Below are 18651 nucleotides of genomic sequence, written 5' to 3'. Positions count from 1 at the left end.
CAGCAATTCATCTCGAAAACTTGAAATTTTTTTTTTCTAAAAAAAAAAAAAAAAACCGGGAGAGGAGGGTCAGGGTGGTGCGGTTAGCCAATAGGAATCTAAGATGATGGCAAAGGGCGGTGGGAAAAGCCAGCTGTAAGCAGATGGCTCTGTAGGTTAGCGCAGAGGACAGGCACAGACTCGGTTCATGGATAGGTTTTGTAGCTGCTGCTGTTTTAAATCAAAGAGTCATGTGTTGTTTTGTCTTTAAAACAAACAGGTTTCCAAAAACTGTTCTTTACTCACGCTCTCCACCTCCAAGTGCTGCAATGGCTTTGAACCTAGTGGTGGAGCAGCTGCCCCTGCCCAAGTATCTGGTCTAAAAGCAAGCAGACTGCAGGGCACAACTGGCTGGTGGCTTCCCAGTAGGTGCATCTTGTCACCTTGCTATTCCCTCCTTCCTAGAATCCCACGTGAAGCCATCCCAGTAGACATCCCACCCCCGGCAGATGCAGGACATCTGGCTCCAGTGTCCCCTCCCTTCCCCCGACACACACACACACACACACACACACACACACACACAGGACCTCTGAAAAGGTCCATTTCAGGGTGAGTGAATGTGGCAATGCCCGCAACCAGATCCATACACGTACCCAGTAGTATGGTCCCCAGCACACCTGAAAGGCACAGCCTTCCTGCCACAGAAGCTTCTAGAAGCAGGTACTGCTTACCTCCTGAGCGGACAGGAAGTGCACATGGAGCAGCTTCCTCTCACTGTCAACCAGAGGCAGAAAGGTAATGGTGACATCATCATCCGTGTTCAGGTGAGCACCAGCCCCTCGGCTGCCATAGCCATCAGTTTCCATGGCAACCAAAGCAGAGAAGTGGCCCCTAGTGTAGCCCAGAGCAATGGGGCTTTTCCAACAAAAACTCTGTTCCCACAACAGAGGCAGATACACACCTGGGAAGAGAGAGGAGGGTCAGAAAAGGAGAGAGGGCTGCCCTCCACAGCCACCTTCCACCCGTGGGTCCACCTAACAGTCAACAGGGGACCTGGACAACACACAATAGCTTACCTTGAAACCGGGTATAGCCTAAAGTTTCGCCTCGGAAACTCTTATAATATTTCACTCCATAAACTATAATTGGTCGTCTTAGAATATGCGCAAGTACAAAAATGTGTGTCTGCTCCAAACTGGCTCCAGGCTGCAAAGGACACAAGGGAAAGGCAGTTTACCTTTTAAATACCTGGGCAGGGAGCGTGCCAACTTAAAGAAGGATCTGTTTCCTCGAACTGAAACGAACAGAAATCTACAGTCTGTCTACACAGAAGTGCCCTTCACTGCCCAGACTGAGAACTGGAGAGACTAGATAAAAATGGTAACTGTTCTATCCCCCAGGAGTGCTGGTAGGAGTTGAACCTTACAAGCTCTGTTCTCTCACACACGCTTGAATAAAGCTTTCTGTAACTCAAAATGCCGCAGCAGCATTGACAGGTGAGCCCTGAGAACCACAAGGGTACAGGTCTCCAATGGGAACCAGCCTGTATGAGGCCTTTCCTTGCCAGGGTTCCAATGAACAGTGGCGCCTTCTGGAAAGAAGTGGAAGGCTTTTATTGTAGATACATTAAATAAAGAGACAATTTCACAAAAGACAAGTTGGATAAAATCAAGAGTCTAAACAGGCAAATTGGACACACTTTTGTGTAATTGAAAGGCTTTCCTTATAAAAGAATCTGGAGCTGCTACCGCCCAAGTATCTGTTCTAAAAGCAAGCGAACTGCAGGGCACAACTGGCTGGTGGCTTCCCAGTAAGTGCATCTTGTCACCTTGCTATTCCCTCCTTCCTAGAACCCCACGTGAAGCCATCCCAGTAGAGACACACACCTCCACCCCCCACAGAGGCAGGACATCTGGTTCCAGGGGGCCCCCCCCCCCCCCCAGACACACACACACACACACACAACCTCTGAAAAAGTCCTTTTCAGGGTCAGTGTGATGAGTGAGTGAATGTGGCAATGCCCGCAACCTCACAGGAAACTTCATCAGCAATCCCTCCCTTTCAGTGGGAACTTGTTTCCAGAACTATACCTTCTTCACCTTAGCCATGTGGTCCCCACACCGGGAACCTTCTGGAGAGAATGCCTGCAGTCCAACAGCGCTCAGGTGGAAGAAGGTGGGGTGAGGAAGACTAACCTAACTAGGGTACCCCCCCCCTTCTCAACACCTGCACAAGGCGAGCCTACCACAGACTCTCCATGTGCTGTGGGGAGGGCTGGCTGTGGTCACGCGGTGGTAAGCGGCAGTCCCGACTGGGACCCAACAGGGTATGCTTACAGAAGCAAGGGATGGAGACCCTGCAGAAAGGCCTTACCTGGCTGGCAAGAGAGAGGATGAAGGCCCAGTCTTCTTGCCACTGTTCTTCCCTCAAGGAGAAATGTAAACCAAAGCTCTGAGAATACCACGACTCCCAATCTTTCCAGCGTGTATAAAACCTAAAAAAAACCCAAGTCATTTATAAGCAGTGTATTTGGTGCTGCAAATTTAGTTAATAGTCTCTAAGCAACGCCATGTGAAAACAACTTTAATTGATCTTAGCTTTCTTGCACTATTTTTTTCAAACTACAAATGCCTCATTCTGCTGCTGGTGCTGCATGCTGTCATTGACCTTGACTCTGAGTGACCATGTCGTGTCTGTACAGGGTTTTTGAGGCTATAAACATTTATGGGAGTAGAAAGTCTCATCTTTCTCCATGGAGCAGTTGGTAGATTCTAACTGCTGACCTGGCTGTTAAAGCCCAACTCGCAACCCACCAGGCCTCCTTCGGCATTCTGCTAGCTTACATCTGTATCCTCCACCCAAATTTCATCCAACCCACCCCACCACCCCCACCAAAATGCCATTCAGAAATGTGTACACGAGTAGCTCACATGAGCAACACAGTCACTGAGACAGTGGACACGGTCAGACAATGCCCACGTGTTCACAAGAACATCAGGAGCACCTCCTGGAAAACTTCTCCCCCCACCCCCAGGAGGAAACCCAGCTCTCTGTCAATAATCCAACAACCACCACCAAAAAAACCCACACACACTGCAATTACAAAACCAATTCTTTACACATTTAATGATGCGGTTGTTTTTGAGTACCGTCAAGTTGGTTTCAACTCATAGTGACCCTGTATAGGGTTTCAGAGGAGCAACTGACAAGTCTGAACTGTCAACATTGTATTGATGCTACAGCGCCACCCCTCAGGCTGAAACACTGAGTATAAAGTTATCAAATTAGAGTGATTTCACTTATATCTGTGGTTCACTATCTTACAGACCAAGCTTTGCTTACAAACCTCTGAAGCGAAGAGATCCAGAGCTTGTCTGTAACGTCCCACTTCTCACTAGAAGACCTTCCATGTCCAGGGAGCCAAGGGTTTCTATTACAATGCCGAACGTTTAATGCACCTTGTATGAGCATTTCATGACCAATAGCAAAATAACATTCCAGTGAGAAGCTTCACTGGCACATAGAAATATGTTTACAAACTGGAAGTGTACTAATAATACACTTAATTAGCTTATTTCCTACTTGCTGCTTAAAATCATTTTATGAATGAGTCCACCAAGTCCACCAGAAATTAAAGGACAAGAGCACTACTACTCATCAAGACCACTAACTATGGCCAGTCAATAAAGGTCCTTCCAAGTCCACAGGCTCACCTCACCACACCACAACGGGGCCTCTGAGATGATCTACTACTAAATAGAGAAGGCAATAAAGGTACTTCTACATAAACATGCACACCCCACCCCACCCCACCCCACCCCACCCCACAACGGGGACTCTGAGGCTACCTGGCTCACTGAGAAGGCACAGCAAACCCAATCTAGTGCCACACCAAAGGAGTGTCCATCAGCTGGGACTCGTCCAAAGCACAGAAGTTTGGTATGACTCTAGGGTCATGGACTGAAAACTCAATGTTGTGAAATTGGCAGTGTCCCTAGTCTACAGATCCAACATCCTTCTTTGTAAACTCACGGCCAAGTTTTCTGCACAACTAACAAGCTGAATCCTAAAATTTAAATGGAAACCCAAAGGGCCCGGAACAGTTAAAATAATCTTGAAAAAGAACAAAACTGGAGACTTAAAAACTTCCTAGTAATTTCAAAGGTAGTACGAGCACAGTCAGAAAGAGTGTGGCACTGTCACAAGGACAGAGACAGACGGAACCAACAGAAAGAAGGAAGGGTCTAGACACAAACCTCTGACACCTTTATGGCCAGCGAATTCTGACCAAGGTCCAAGGCTATTCAGAAGGGAAAATGTAATTCTCTCAACAATCACTGTGAGACAACTGGGTTCTGCATCCAAACAGATGTGTGTAGGTCCTAACCTCATAGCGTTAACAAAAACCAGCTCAAAACAGATCCAGGCCTCCATAACACCAGTGTTAGAAAAAAGCCAGGAATTAAATCTTCACGGCCTTGGACTAGGTAAGGAGAACAAAAGGCCCAGCCAAGTAAGCAGAAGAATGATCAGGTAGATGCATCATTATTAAAAATGAATAGGCTTCACAACACACAGCTAACAGAGTGACCACAGGACAAACCACTGGCTGGAGGAAAATTGTTTAGAAATCATTTATCTAATGTGAGGCTTGTATCCAAAATATATAAACAACCCCTACAACTCAACAGTAAGACAACCCATTTACAAATGAGCCAAAGACTTGAAAAAGGCATTTCACCCAAATGGCCAATAGGCACTAAACACAACGCTCCACAAAACTGCAAGGTATTACTTACTTCACATGTACTTAGAATGGCTATGACCAGAAAGACACTGTAAAATAAGTTGGGCAGCATCTTACAATGTTAATACTTACCCCTTATGAACAGAAATGCCATTCTTAGGTATCAACCAAATAAAAATGAGAGTCTACGTCACCAGAGATGGATGTGAATACTCACAGCAACATTATTTGTAACAGCAAAAAGGTAGAAAACACCCCTAAATGTCTCTCAATGGACAGATACAGAAAACATGGTAGCTCTCCATACAAAAACTCTCAAAGCTCAGCTCATGGCCACCGAGTTCATTCCAACTCCAGCGGCCCTAAGAGAAGGCTTCCGAGGACTGTACACCCCATGGGAGGGAGCAGAAAGCCTCATCTATCTGCTGCAGAGCAGTTAGGGGACTTTACTGCAGAGCCACCGGGACTCCTATAGATGCCTACAATGGGACATTCACTGGACAAGAAAAAGGAGCAGAGTGTAGCTATGGGCCACAGCCTTGTTTACATACAATGTCGAGAAAAGGCACACCTACAGTGACAGAAAAACCTCAGTGGCTCTCAGGGACGAGGGGAGGGAACCAGTTGCTTCTGGCCTGATGGAAATGAACCCCGATGCTGGGGATGGCTGCACAACTCAGGATAGTTACTAATAATCACTGAACAAGTAAATCTGATAGTATGCAAATTATACTTCCAAAAAGATGAGAATTAACTGAAATTCAGGTTATTTCACACTTACCTGCCAATGTTGAATCCCCCAAGGTGAGCAAAGGTATTTGGAAAGATCATATTAAAACACATTTGTCTATTTCCAAAGAGTGTTTGTGGCAGCCGACAGTGAGAAACATAACTATAATACAAAGCTAGAGATAGCTCTTACCAAAACAATACTGAGCAACTGTCCTGTGGAATTTTGTGATTGTTTTCTCTTCTTTCATTCATTCCCCCACTAGGATCCCTGATTGGCATGCTAGCTGGAGGCAAGTCCATACTCAGGCCAGAAGCCCTGAGTCGGTTCAAATCATGGGTATCCAACAGCAAAGCACAGCTACCAACACATAAAAATAGCTGATCTTAAAGTGTTGGGGATGGAGCTGAAAAATTACTTTTACTTCTTACCAGAGACATGACTTAAGAAACTGTCTCAGACCAAATGGATTTGTATTAAGAGCTATTTAAAGGGGCTAGTTACACACACTACATTGGCTCCTCTCTCAGCTGCCTCTCAGGCATCCCAAACTCAGTGAACAAACTTGTCACAACTCAACACAGACAAGAATGTGAGGGCTATCAATAAAGGCCAACACAGCTGACCCATGTCACTGAAAGCCACAAAGCTGCTTTCTCTAGGCCCAGCCTCTAGCTACTGTAGGGTACTGTGTCGATCGCTGCCAGCACTGTAAGGCAGGCAGCAGCTAAAGCAGTGGTTTGGGCTGGCAGGATCAGAGGTGGCAGTGCCAGGCACACCTTGTTCTGGGGAATCCGTCAGTGTGCAAGGCCTCTACTTACCACCTACGACCTAGCTCCTTCTCCCACGAATGGCCACTTCCCATCAAGACACTTACTAATGCCATGTCTACTTATGTGCTCTCTCCCTACAATCATGGTGGATTTTCAAGGATTTCCAGTGACCAAAGACCACCACAAAATGCCAGTCCTGATACCAAAATGAATGACATCTCCAATCCAGATGACCCACTATCAGGTTTGAAGAACACTACCAAGTTTGGCACTGCAAAGTCGTTTGAACTACAAGGTCGGTGGTTCAAGCTCGCCAGCTGCTCCTTGGAAATCCTATACAGGGCCACTATATAGGTCGGAATCGACTCAACAGCACTTAACAATAACAACCACCAAGTTTGGTGCAAAAGCGCCAAAAGTACTATAAAGAGCTACACGCGGTCTTTTAAAAACAAAAAAACCTCGGAATTAATAATAGCCAACACCTGGTGAAAATTAGCATGTATTTTCAGCCTCCAACACTGTCAGCATAGGATGCTGAGGGAAGATGACTGGGTGGCTGTTTCAAGAGGACTCACTGGAGTGGTAGAGTTACGAGTCCTCCAGTCCAAGAAGCACAGAAGATACATCCATCTTTCGGGGACACCAAACCCCAGATTCACAGCAACCAAAACACTCGATCTCTGAGTGCAGCCAAGTCCAGTTGGACTTGGGGCTAGATGGAGCCAATGTGTAACGGTGTCAGGTGAGCCTGAAAAGGCCACCTCCCCACTTCCTACTGGATCATTTCCACGGCATCCAGCTCACTAACGGCCCGCGGCTGACTCCCACACTCTGGACACACTGCACAGTGTGAACCGAGCGCTATGTCAGGCTGCTGCAGACACTGGAACATCCACAATAAAGCAAAGCAACATTCCTGGTACTAAGGAACTGTCCATCTAGTGACCAAAAAACCCATAGGAAGTAGGTGCTCAAGAGTAACAAAAAGATGCTTGGGTAAAAATTGCTTGAAGCGGGCAGCCTCAGGCATCACTGTTTAAACAACTGTTAGTTATAGGATAAAATAATATTTTTATTCTGATGTAGGGAAAATAGTATAAACTTGAAAATCAGTTCTACTGCTTACTAACTTCACCAATGGGCCAACCTCTTTGAGGCTCAGTTTTCTCATTTATAAAATAACTAAATGGGATAATGTATGCACCAAACCCAGGAAATGCTGTCAAAGAGACTGAACTACTGAATGTTATGGATTGAACTGTAGCCTCAGAACTGTGCTGTAAATCGTAACCTCTATACCTGTGAATAAGGAGCCCTAGTGGTAGAGTGGGTTATGTATTGGAACCGCAGGACAAAGACAAGACTTTCTGTGCCCGTAAAGACTTACAGCCTTGGAAACTCAACATACGGTCATTACGAGTTGGCACTGACTGGGTGGCACACAATCCATCTGGGCATGAGGTGGCTTTACTACATTAACAAAGCCCGAGTGGTGCGCAAGTGTCTGGTCACCTGCTTCAAGATAGAAAAGAGATGACGGAAGCAAACACACAGGCAGAGCTGAGAGAGAAAGATGGCGTGCCACGTGAAGACTCTATGATGACACGGGACCGTCTTCCAGAGCCCTCAGAGCCAGCACCCTGACCTCCCATTTCTAGACAGGGAGAAACATCAGCACATTTGTGGAAGCCGTCCACGTGTGGTATTGAGAACTAAGACACGGAGAACTAAGACAATTCAAACACGGTCACAGGTACCTCTGTGGTTGAGTTTATAGCTCCATATTTGTTGTACAGGTGACAGGGTTCTAGAATAAACAAGGAATGAAGCAGGGCATTTTTGGAGACCAGCAGAAAAGCGTGACTATAGGCACATATGCTAGGGAAGTGAATCGCTGAACAACTTCAGTAGCTGGGCAAGAGGATACCCTTGGTTACTCCAGGCGCTGAGACACTGAAAGGGAGGCACTGCAATGTCTGCACCTGGCACACAGAGCACTGTCTGGGTACGTAGAGACTGACACACATGGCAAGGTGTTAACAAGAGGGCAAGCAAATCAGAGGTGTTGGGTTGACTTGTTTTTTGTTTTGTTTTTAAATTTTCGGTGAGCTTGAAAATTTGCAAAATACAATCTCTTAGGACTTCCTGCCCCAGGAAGGGGGGGGAAAAAAAAACCATCATATAATTGCAACATAATTTCTTAAGAGATAATGAAATTGTAACTATTTTAAATTGTGAACAAAGATCTTGTCAATATATAAACTAGTACAAGTTTAAGTGTTTATACACATTTTAAAACTCAGCACAAAGTATCTAAGGTACAAATCAAAGGTATTGCTTTCCCCCAGCTTCCCTTAGACAGAACACCTCCCACACTGTAGGCACTGTGAGCAGGTGTGCTCCTGACGTCCACAGGGAAGAAGGGCAGCAGCTCACCAATGTGAACAGTCATGCAGGCTGTCATGAAGGGCTTTGCGAAGCACTGAGTCCTTGTCATAAATGCCCCAGGTGGCTTGTAGCACAGAGTCAAGTAAACAGTCTCCTGCTGTCCGATTCCACAGTGCATACAGCCTACTGTCCAAGCGTGTGGCCAATTCCAATGACCAGTTTATAATTGGAGATTCTTCTTCTAACTCTAAAAGAGGAATTAAATGACATATTCATTTTCATTCTCATGCAACTGAGGAATAAATAGAGGAAGGAGGTCTACACAATAGATGTTCAAAGGTTTCTATGTAATTTGCAATTAAATACCTAATAACTTTTATCAAATGAAGTATAAATCTTCTGCGTGAAGTAGCTGATCTTGAGGCTCTAGAATAATTTACTCAACTTTTAAATTCTTGACAACTTATCTTCTAAAAATGATAAAAGTAGAAGTAGACTCCTTCTAGAATGAGAAGTAGAAAGCTACTGTTCAGAACTTTAAACCATCCTTGGTTTGTTCACGCTATCCAAGTTACACGCTCCTCACAAGCACTTTTAAATCCCCTTGACAACTATCCCAAAACAATAGGACAGTCTTCTTACATCATTTTGTAACTGACACGAATGAAGCAGGATTAGATTACCATGCACCACAGTGCTCCAAACCTGACAAAACAAAGCAGTACATTAACTAACTTAATGAGAGGCAAATTACACTCAATTCCCTGCTTACCTTTTTGTACATCTCTATCAAGCACCTCATCAAATAATTTTTCTTGGACTGTTGGGGGCAAGTCTTCGATATCTACAAAGAAAATGTAGACTTGAAAGAGCTTAAACTTCGTAACTGAATAAACTAACAAAAACATCTAACAGTAACTTCGTCTAAAAGAACTCCTTTCAACTGCAGTTTGTCAGTTAGTTTGCATGTAAAATCTGTATACGTGTGTGCATCAATTCTTCTACAACTTTCCTTATTCACTGTTCAACTTTCACATGCATATGAGGTTACTGAGAATATCATGGCTTGGGTCAGGCGCACCTTACTGATATCTCTGCTCTTCAACACTTTAAAGAGATCTTGTGCAGCAATAGGCCGTTTGATTTCTTGACTGCTGCTTCCATGAGTGTTGATGGTTGATCCGAGAAAAATGATGTCTTTGACAACTTCAATCTTTTCTCCATCTATACAGATGTTGTTGACTGGTCCACTGGTGAGGATTCTTGTGTTCTTTACATGTGAGATGCAAGCCATACTAAAGGCTGTAATCTCTTATCTTCATCAAAAAGTATTTAAGTCCTCGTCACTTTTAGAAGCATATGGCTGGTCGTTAATGAGTCTTCCTCCAATCCTGATGCCATACTTTCCTCCGTAGAATCCTGTTTCTCGGATTATTTGCTGAGCATAGAGAGTGAATCAATACGGTGAAAGAATACAACCTTGGCACGCACACCTTTCCTAATTTGAAACCATTCAGTGTTCCCCTTGTTTTGTTTGAACAACTGCCTCTTGGTCTATGTACAGGTTCCTCACTAGCACAATGAAGTTGTTCTAGAATACTCATATGTCGCAATGTTGTCCATAGCTTGTCATGATCCACACAATCGAAAGGCTTTGTGTAGTCAATAAAGCACAGGTAAATATCTTTCTGGTATTCTCTGCTTTCAGTCAAGATCCATCTGACATCAGCAATGACATCCCTTGTTCTACATCCTCTTCTGAATCCAGCTTTAAGAACCTCTTAAAGCTCTCTATCAATGTCTGGTTGCAGCCCTTTTTGAATTATCTTTATAAATTATATTGTCTGATGATTTCCACATTTCACTAGGTCACCTCTCTTTGGAATGGACACAAATATGGCTCTCTTCCAGTCAATTGTCCAGGTGCTGTCTTCCAATTTTCTTGGCAAACAGAATGAGTACCTCCAGTGTGGCATTTGTTGAAAGATTTCAATTCGTATCCCATCTGGTCTAGGTGCCTTGTTCTTTGCCAATGCCTTCTATGCACCGTGCCCTTCCTTCAGGATCACTGGCTCCTGATGATATGCTACCTCTTGAAATGGTTGAACATCAACCATTTCTTTTTGGTATAGTGAGTCTCTATTCCTTACATTCTGTTTTGATGCCTTCTGCATCATTTGCCCAAAGAATCCTTCAATACTTCAAGTTGAGGCTTGAATTTTTTCTTCAGTTCCCTCGGGTTGAGAAATGCTGAGCACGTTCTTCCCTTTTGGTTTTCTAACTCAACAGGTCTTTGCACATTTCAAAGTCAAATTAATATTTGACTCTGTCTTCTCGAGATGACCTTTGAAATTTTCTGTTCAGCTCTTGTACTTTATGTATTACAATTGCTTTAGCATCTTTACGCTGGAGAGCAAGTGTCAAGAGTCTCTTCTGACATACTCTTTGGTCTTTTCCTTCTTCCTTGTCTTCTTAATGACTTTTTGCTTTCTATCTATATCATGTTCTTGATGTCATCCCACAATTCTTCTGGTCTTTGGTCTTTAATGTCTAATGCATCAAATCGCTTTACAGATGATCTCTAAATTCAGGTGGGATATATTCAAGGTCATATTTTGGCTCTCGTGGACTTGTTTTAACTTTCATCAGCTTCAGCCGGAACTCGCATATGATTAATTGATGGCCTGTTCCACAATCGACCCCTGGACTTGTTTTGGCTGATGAAATGGAGCTTTTCCACCATCTATTTCTACAGATGTAATCAATTTGATTTCTGTGTATCCCATCTGGTGAGGTCCATGTGTTTAGTCATCTTATACGTTGTTTTCAAAAAGTATTTTCATGCAATATCTGGCATCGTTTCTATCACCAAGGCCACATTTTCCAACTACTGATCCTTTATTTCCAACCTTTGCATTCCAATCACCAGTAATTAATAAATGTTGACTGCACGTTTGATCAATTTCAGACTAAAATTGGTTAAATTCTTCAATTTAATCATCACTGGGTTTAGTAGGTGGTGGATAAACTTTAATAGTAATGATATTTACTCGTCTTCCTTGTAGGCTATGGATACTATCCTATCACAGACAACACTGTATTTCAAACCACATATATATCCAGGTACAATATACATTTGGGTTTGAAATATACTTCTATTCTTCCTCCCAGACCTTTTCAGTCTGTGTATTGGTGCCTGCTTCTACCCACAGAATACCGTTGCGCCACGGTTGTATATTTAACACTATTTACCTCTATCCCCTTTAGTCCTTACATACCTCCCTATGTCTGCACCAATCTTCTGCCAGCCTCCTTCTTGCATATTGCCCTCCCCACCACTCAAATAAACATGTATCTACTGGACTGCAAACCACAAGGTCAGCTGCTCAAAGCCACCAGCTGCCCCTCGGAAACCCTATACAGGGTCGCTATGAGTCGGAAGCAACTCAACAGCACTTAACAGTAACTACTCTCTAGCTTATGAATTACTCTTTCTTTCTGCCCACCCCTGGTAACTATTAAAGAATGTTTCTTTTAGCATGAAAACCTTTTATTGAGTTTTTACAATAGCAGTCTCTATGACAGAGTCCACTCAGCATAATGTCCTTCAAGTTCCTACATTAGGATTCTAAGGTGTTTCACAAATTCAGTGTTGTTCTTCAAGGTTGCATAGTATTCCCTTGTGTATATCAAAGCTCGTTTATCCATTCTTCCATTGATGGACATTTGGCTGTCTCCATCTTTTTGCTGTAGTGAATCGGGCTGTGATGAACATTGGTGTCCATATACCTACTTGTGTCCTGGCTCGTATTTCTTGGGGACATATACCAAATAGAGGAATTGCTTAATCATACGGTATTTCTATTTCCAACTTTCTGAAAAAGCACCATAATGTTTTCCAGAGTGGCTGAACCATTTTATAATCCTACCAGCAATGTAACCATGAGATTATTTGGGAGGGTTCCAGTCTCTCCATACCCTCACCAGAATTTTGTTGTTTTCTGTTTGGGTTTTTTTTTTTAACTTTCCTATTATTAATGCTGGCTTGAGATGTTTCTCTCATTGTTTTGATTGGCATGTGTTCAATGGTTAATGATCGTGAACATTTCTTACTGTTTGCCTGAATGCCTTTCTTGATGAAGTTCATGTTCATGTCCTCTGTCCATTTTTTAAATTAGTTGTCCTATTTTTGGTTGGATTTTTTTGTCTGTTTGTTCTTAATAGCTGAGACTCACAAAGAAATCAGTTGTTGCAGCTGCTGTCTTCCTTCCAGGTAACTTAGAGCATTCGTTTATGAGCAGTGTTAGTAGTATACAGCAGGCATGGCTTTGTAAGGTAAGTGCTGCACTGCTAACAAGTCACTCCCCAGAAACCCTACATAGAATCGCCTATTTCAGAACCAACTCTAAGGCACTTAACAACAATATCAATCAATAAAGATTAATTTATAATTTACATTATAAATAGCTTAATAAGTAATTTAAGAAGCAAACAATGGAATTCAGTCATCTTCTTTCTAACAAAACTACATTTGTCACCCATGCCTTGAAACACAAGCTATAGTTAAGGTAAAAATTTCTTGGCATATTCAACTTTGAAGTTACCTGCTGGCAAGGTAAATGTTACAAGGTCAGTTAGAAAATAGCAAGCAAAGTCGCCCTTCCTCTGATGGAGAGAGGCAGCTATCTCTCGGCGTATCTGCTCCGTCAGTTCTGGACACACCATGGCTGGAATCCACTTGGCTGCTTGTTGAGACACCTAGAATACAAAACAGACTCTCTGCTCTACCTCAGTCAGCATACACAAAAGCAGAAAACATCAGTACTGAAAAGGCAATTATCAAAACGTTTCCAGTAATTTGATGTTGATCTTAAAATCTACGGGGTTATTATTAGAGAGTTGTCTTTTCCCTTACCAGTGGGAGCAGCACAGTGTTTCAAGAAAATAATCATAAAAACATCTTAACCTGTAAGACTCTGTAATTTTAAGCCAGGGAAAGGCTCAACTCAAAGATGCACACCAAGATTTATGTAAAAGAGTGTTTTTCATTAAGATATATCACGGAGGAGAGTGGGGGGGCAGAACACAACCTAGATAAGACTAATCATCACGCATCCAACAGTTGCTGTGAAGTGTCGAGTCACAATGACCCTGTATAGGGTTTCCAAGTCTGAACATTTTAGCAAGAACAAAGCCTCGTCTTTCACCCATGAAGCGGCTGGTGGGTTCAAATCACTGACCTTGTAGTTCAGATTCTACTGCTAACCCTACAAAGTAACCATGCCCTCCCCCCCGCCCCCATGCACCTAATACAAAGGTCTTAAAAGCCAGGGAAAGTCAGCTCCCCAAAAAAGGAGACTGAACACACTCTTCACCCTACTCTGTTAGTAGACTTCAAAGGTGCTACCCCTTGACCTTGGATTACAAACCAAGGAGTCCCTGGAGGCATACTGGGCAAAGCTGCTAACCGAAAGGTCAGGAAGTTCAGACCCATCTGGAACGCTACAGAAATCTCAGAAACCCTATGGAGTAGCTCTCGTCAGTCCTATAGCGCTTGACGTTTCTTTGTTTAAACTCACAATAATGAAGTCCTGGGGGCTGTAAATAGTTAACCTTGTCAACGAGAACAAAAAGTCTGAAGGCTTCAGTCCACCCAGAGATGGCTCAGAAAGAAAGCCTTGGTGGTCAACTGGTCACCACCTAGATGGTGACCATAATCGCCTCTCCTTCAGATTGTGGTTAAGACAGCGACTGCTCTGAGAGAAGCAGCTGGCAGCACCTCACCTCATCAGAGCGCAGGCGCACAGAACCACCTGTTGCTTGTTCTCTAGAAAATCCTCAGGGATTAGTCAAGGGAGACACAACCGGGTCCCCTCCAAGCACCAGCCTGACACAGAGTTGTTACTGGGAAGTGCTGTCGAGTCCATTCCAACTTACAGCAACCCTGAGTAGGGTTTTCAAAGAAGGGCTGGTGGGTTTGAACCACTGACCTTGAGGTTAGCAGTCCAGTGCTTATCCTACAGTGCCACCCCAGGACTCCAGGTGCAGAGTAGGTACTCAGTAAATACTTTTTGCTGTTGTTACGTGCTGTTCAGTCGGTTCCAACTCCTAGCAACCCTGAATAGTATTCCTGAGGCTTTAAATCTATGCAGGAGCAGAAAGCCTCATCTTTTCCCTGTGGAGTGACTGGCAGGTGGACTTGAACTGATGACCTCGTGGCTCACAGTCCAGTGCTTATCGTATGTAAATATCAGGGTAAATGGAGTTTTAATTGCATATACCCTGAATATATTCTTCAGGGTATACGCAATTAAAGAATATAGTCAGAGTATACGCAATTAAAACTACATTTTTAATGGCATATTTAAAATGGTGGGAGAAATGTCACATCAAAAGAGACAAAAAGCTCCCTTGCTATAAAAGACAGTTGAACCCAAACGTCACACTCACCTCCGTAAGCAGTATGGCAAGCATATCCTGCCTCTGAAAGCGGATGGCCAAATGCACAAGCGTGTAGCCGACATCAAACGCAGACGGGCGGTTCAGCAGGCGCACTTCGTCTGCAGTGAGCTGACGAGCAATGTCTCCTCCTGAGGACTTGTACGCCTCAATAGCAGCTAGGTCACCTTCCACAACCCCTGTAGCAGGTACCAAGACGGAAAAGGGTTCAGTTCTCATTTCCCCCAAAATGCACACCCCTGTAGCAGTCACTCCAAACGCGAAGGTTTCCTCTGCACTGTCTGGGTTCTGAAGTATCACTAAATATCCTAAACAGGAACACAGAAGAAAAACCTACTCCCTTCCCTCCCGCCCATTCTCCTCAAAAACTAGATCTATCTACTTAGACACTTACCTGACCATCAGTGCTGGCTGCATGCTCTGCTGGGAATAAGAGGAAACTCTGGTAGCGTACTGGTTACAAATCGGGCTGCTAACCTCAGGGTCAGCAGTTCCAAAACTCCCAGCTGTTCCACAGGAGAAAGATGAGGCTTTCTGTTCCCGTAAAGAGTTACAGCCTCGGAAACCCTGCACGGGGTTGCTGTGAGTCGGAACCGACTCCACAGCACATAACAACAACATTAGATTATGACCGTGAGGGAGCTGGGCTCTTGGAACTGGATCACAGATCGGTAACCTCGTATGAGAAACTAGATACAACCACACATCAGAGGAACTAGGAAGAAAGTACTGGCGATCTACTTCCAAAAATCAAATCACAACGTTCCAATCAACTGCTGATCACAGAGGATGACGTGGGGCCGGGCAGCACTTTGTTCCATCCTACATGCTTTCTCCTGGACTGAGGCCAGTTAACCGCAGTGAACTGACGGTACTGAACAGTCCCAGGGTGGCGCACACAGCCAAGCATTCCACTACTAACAAAAAAGGTATTGGTCCGCACCCACCCAGAGGCACCTTAGAAGACAGCCTAGACTTCGGGCAGCCCAAAGGAGCAGAGGTGCACTCGGGCAGGCACACCCAGGCTCAGCCCGAACCAGAATCAAGTAGATGGCAACTGCTGTGCTGGATTTGGCTTGGGAAAGGACCTAACAGCATTGATGTACATTAGCTTCAGGTTTAACACAAATTGTTATTGTTGTTGTTGTTGTTGCAAACTGCCGTCGTTCAGCTCCAACTCATAGCGACCCTGCTGCACAGGGTTTACGAGGGAGCGGCTGGTGGATGTGAACTGCAGACCCTGTGGTTTGTAGTGTAGTGCTACCCCACACACACACATCCATCAAGGCTGTAGGACCAAATAACTGAGCCAGAAAGGGCAGTGAGGCAAGTTCATCTGCTGGGTGAAATGCCAACCCGAGCTAACCACACTCTTAGTGTTTAATGGTATTATTTTGATTTCCATCCTGAATTAGGAATTCCATAAATGAGAAGTACAAAATCTGGAGCTACAATTCCTTTCTGCAAATCTTCCCCAGTTCTCCCTCCTTCCTCCCGCCACATACACTTTTCAGACTAAGAAGTAATGATATGAAACCAGAATACCTTCCCGTAGGAACTTTTATTTTCACAGAAATATAGGTTAATACATTCCTCAAGATAAATACAAACACAAATCTGCATCTCCCCTACAAATGCTTTCTTCTCAACAAGAGCAGGAACACAGGTTAGCATGAGACAAGGGGAACACACCTAAAGAACAGGTACAGAAAGAGCTCCCCTGAATTAAAAAATAAATATATGGTTAGACCGTTTTCTAATTACTATGTTCCGATACACAACATACTCTGAAATTTCTGCTTACCTGATCTGCATGACCAGGCGAGAACAATCGGGGTGGGCTGGGGGACTTTTCTGCGGGTTAATGTGCTACACTACGAAGTCAGTTTTAAAGGGCAAGGTGGGTGTTTCAAGCTCACCAGCCGCTCCTCAGAAACCCTATACAGGGTCGCTATGAGTCGGAACCAACCCGAAGGCCCTAACAAGACTGCAGTTAGCAGACCTGCAGATGCACTGGCTGCTCCACTACTTCCTCATGAAGGGAGCGCTGTTCACTTACTCCAATGGCAGCTGTAATGAACTCCAAGGTCCACACCACATCACTGCACCTTCTGCCTTTCACTCAGAAAGAAACAGAGCCCAATGCTGAGCATCCTCGCAACTGTTGTCATGCTGATTATTTTTGCTAGATTTCTTTACCACTTAAAATAAATGTTAACTGGCAACAGAAGGTGGCTTGGCAGAGCAGAATCACGAGGTGAATGGAAAGGTGTGATTCCTTCTTCTTCCCACACTTCCCCCCTGTGACCAAGGTGTGGGCCAGCTCCCACCCTCATCGCCCCTCAGCAGAGCCCCAGCTCTTCAGGAGGTCAGAGCCACCTGGTTGGAAAGCAGGTCAGTGTGAGTGAGACAGGAGCCGACAGCACTGTGCAGTTTTTGTGACTGGATTCAGGTGGGCTTCACCTTAGGACCTATAGAGCGCACAGAGCCACCAGGCCAGCACTGAACAATCATCCTGCCCCCATCTGCCCCGTGCTCCTAATAGATACTGAAAGAAGCTCCATCAAGCACCTCCACCAAATACTAAACATAGTTAACACGGAGGCCAATAAGAGCTCCATCTAGGGCCAGGACCTTGCTGTCACACTGCTCCCACACCCAGCTGATGAGAGCCCTGGCTGGCATCCTCTCCCGGTCCAACAACTACACTATTTTGGTTTTGAGGTTTGGCTTTTTTGTTTCATTGTTTATGTTTGTTTATTCTTTCTTCTCCTCTTTTCCAATCCCTTGAATTTTATCTTTTCTCTGCTTTTGTTTCCCTCCTTTTCTTCTGTCTCTCATTTCCCATCTTTTTTTCCACCCTTTTGATCTTTCTTTACTATCCTCTACTCTTTTTTTATCTTTCCTCTCCCTAGGTTTTCTAAGGGTTATTTTTATTTTTTCCTTTAATTTTTTTCTTCTATAGCTCCATTTTCTGTCCCTCTTTTCTCTTTTTAGTTATTATATTCTTCTTTTCTGGTCTCTGCCTGTTTGTAATTCTTTTTTCTCTTTTATTGTCTCTTTTCACTGTTAGTTGCTTATTCTGTTTTGCTTCCTGCTGTGCGTGGGGGGGGGGGGGAGTTGAAAGAGGACTTTCAACCCAACAGGAGACAGCACTGTATCCATACAGTCCAGTCATATAGGACACCACCAGCCAGAACGCAATGCAGACAGAGAAGCACTTAAAGTAAAACAAACCTACAAGACTGAATATAGGGAACCAGCAATATCAATGTATAATGAGTCAACTACCAAGCAAACAGAGGGACTAGTGTAGATACAGAACTCTAAATTGGGATAAAATAGATTTAAAAATACGACAGATTGTTTTACATGGGGCTGGGAGATTAACAAATTACATGGTAACAAAAAAATTGAATACACCTTCACATCAAAATAAAAGAGGAAAACCAGAAAGACTTAGTAGATATTAAACGAACTCAGCACAGAAAACTGTGTAAAACAAAGAAACCAGCCGCATCAAAAACACATTAATAGAGGACTTCCAGAGGGCGGCCAGGCGGTGTGGG

General features: G+C 44.1%; 1 protein-coding gene across 1 annotated transcript in view; it reads right to left on the bottom strand.

Annotated features, from left to right (window-relative positions):
- ZRANB1 (zinc finger, RAN-binding domain containing 1) overlaps nucleotides 1-18651 on the bottom strand; it is a 51591-nt gene that overhangs the window by 711 nt on the left and 32229 nt on the right. Inside the window, exons 2-8 of the mRNA XM_006867428.1 lie at nucleotides 15074-15261; nucleotides 13228-13381; nucleotides 9396-9467; nucleotides 8672-8870; nucleotides 2356-2476; nucleotides 1059-1188; nucleotides 714-943 (exon numbers count right to left, since the gene is read on the bottom strand). Coding sequence (XP_006867490.1) covers nucleotides 714-943; nucleotides 1059-1188; nucleotides 2356-2476; nucleotides 8672-8870; nucleotides 9396-9467; nucleotides 13228-13381; nucleotides 15074-15261 — 1094 coding nt within the window. The remainder of the gene's footprint in view (nucleotides 1-713; nucleotides 944-1058; nucleotides 1189-2355; nucleotides 2477-8671; nucleotides 8871-9395; nucleotides 9468-13227; nucleotides 13382-15073; nucleotides 15262-18651) is intronic.

Source organism: Chrysochloris asiatica, unplaced genomic scaffold (assembly GCF_000296735.1).
Source record: "Chrysochloris asiatica unplaced genomic scaffold, ChrAsi1.0 scaffold00105, whole genome shotgun sequence".
Taxonomy (NCBI): Eukaryota; Metazoa; Chordata; class Mammalia; order Afrosoricida; family Chrysochloridae; genus Chrysochloris; species Chrysochloris asiatica.
Note: the sequence above shows the minus strand (reverse complement) of the source record. Positions and strands in the feature narration are given on the sequence as shown.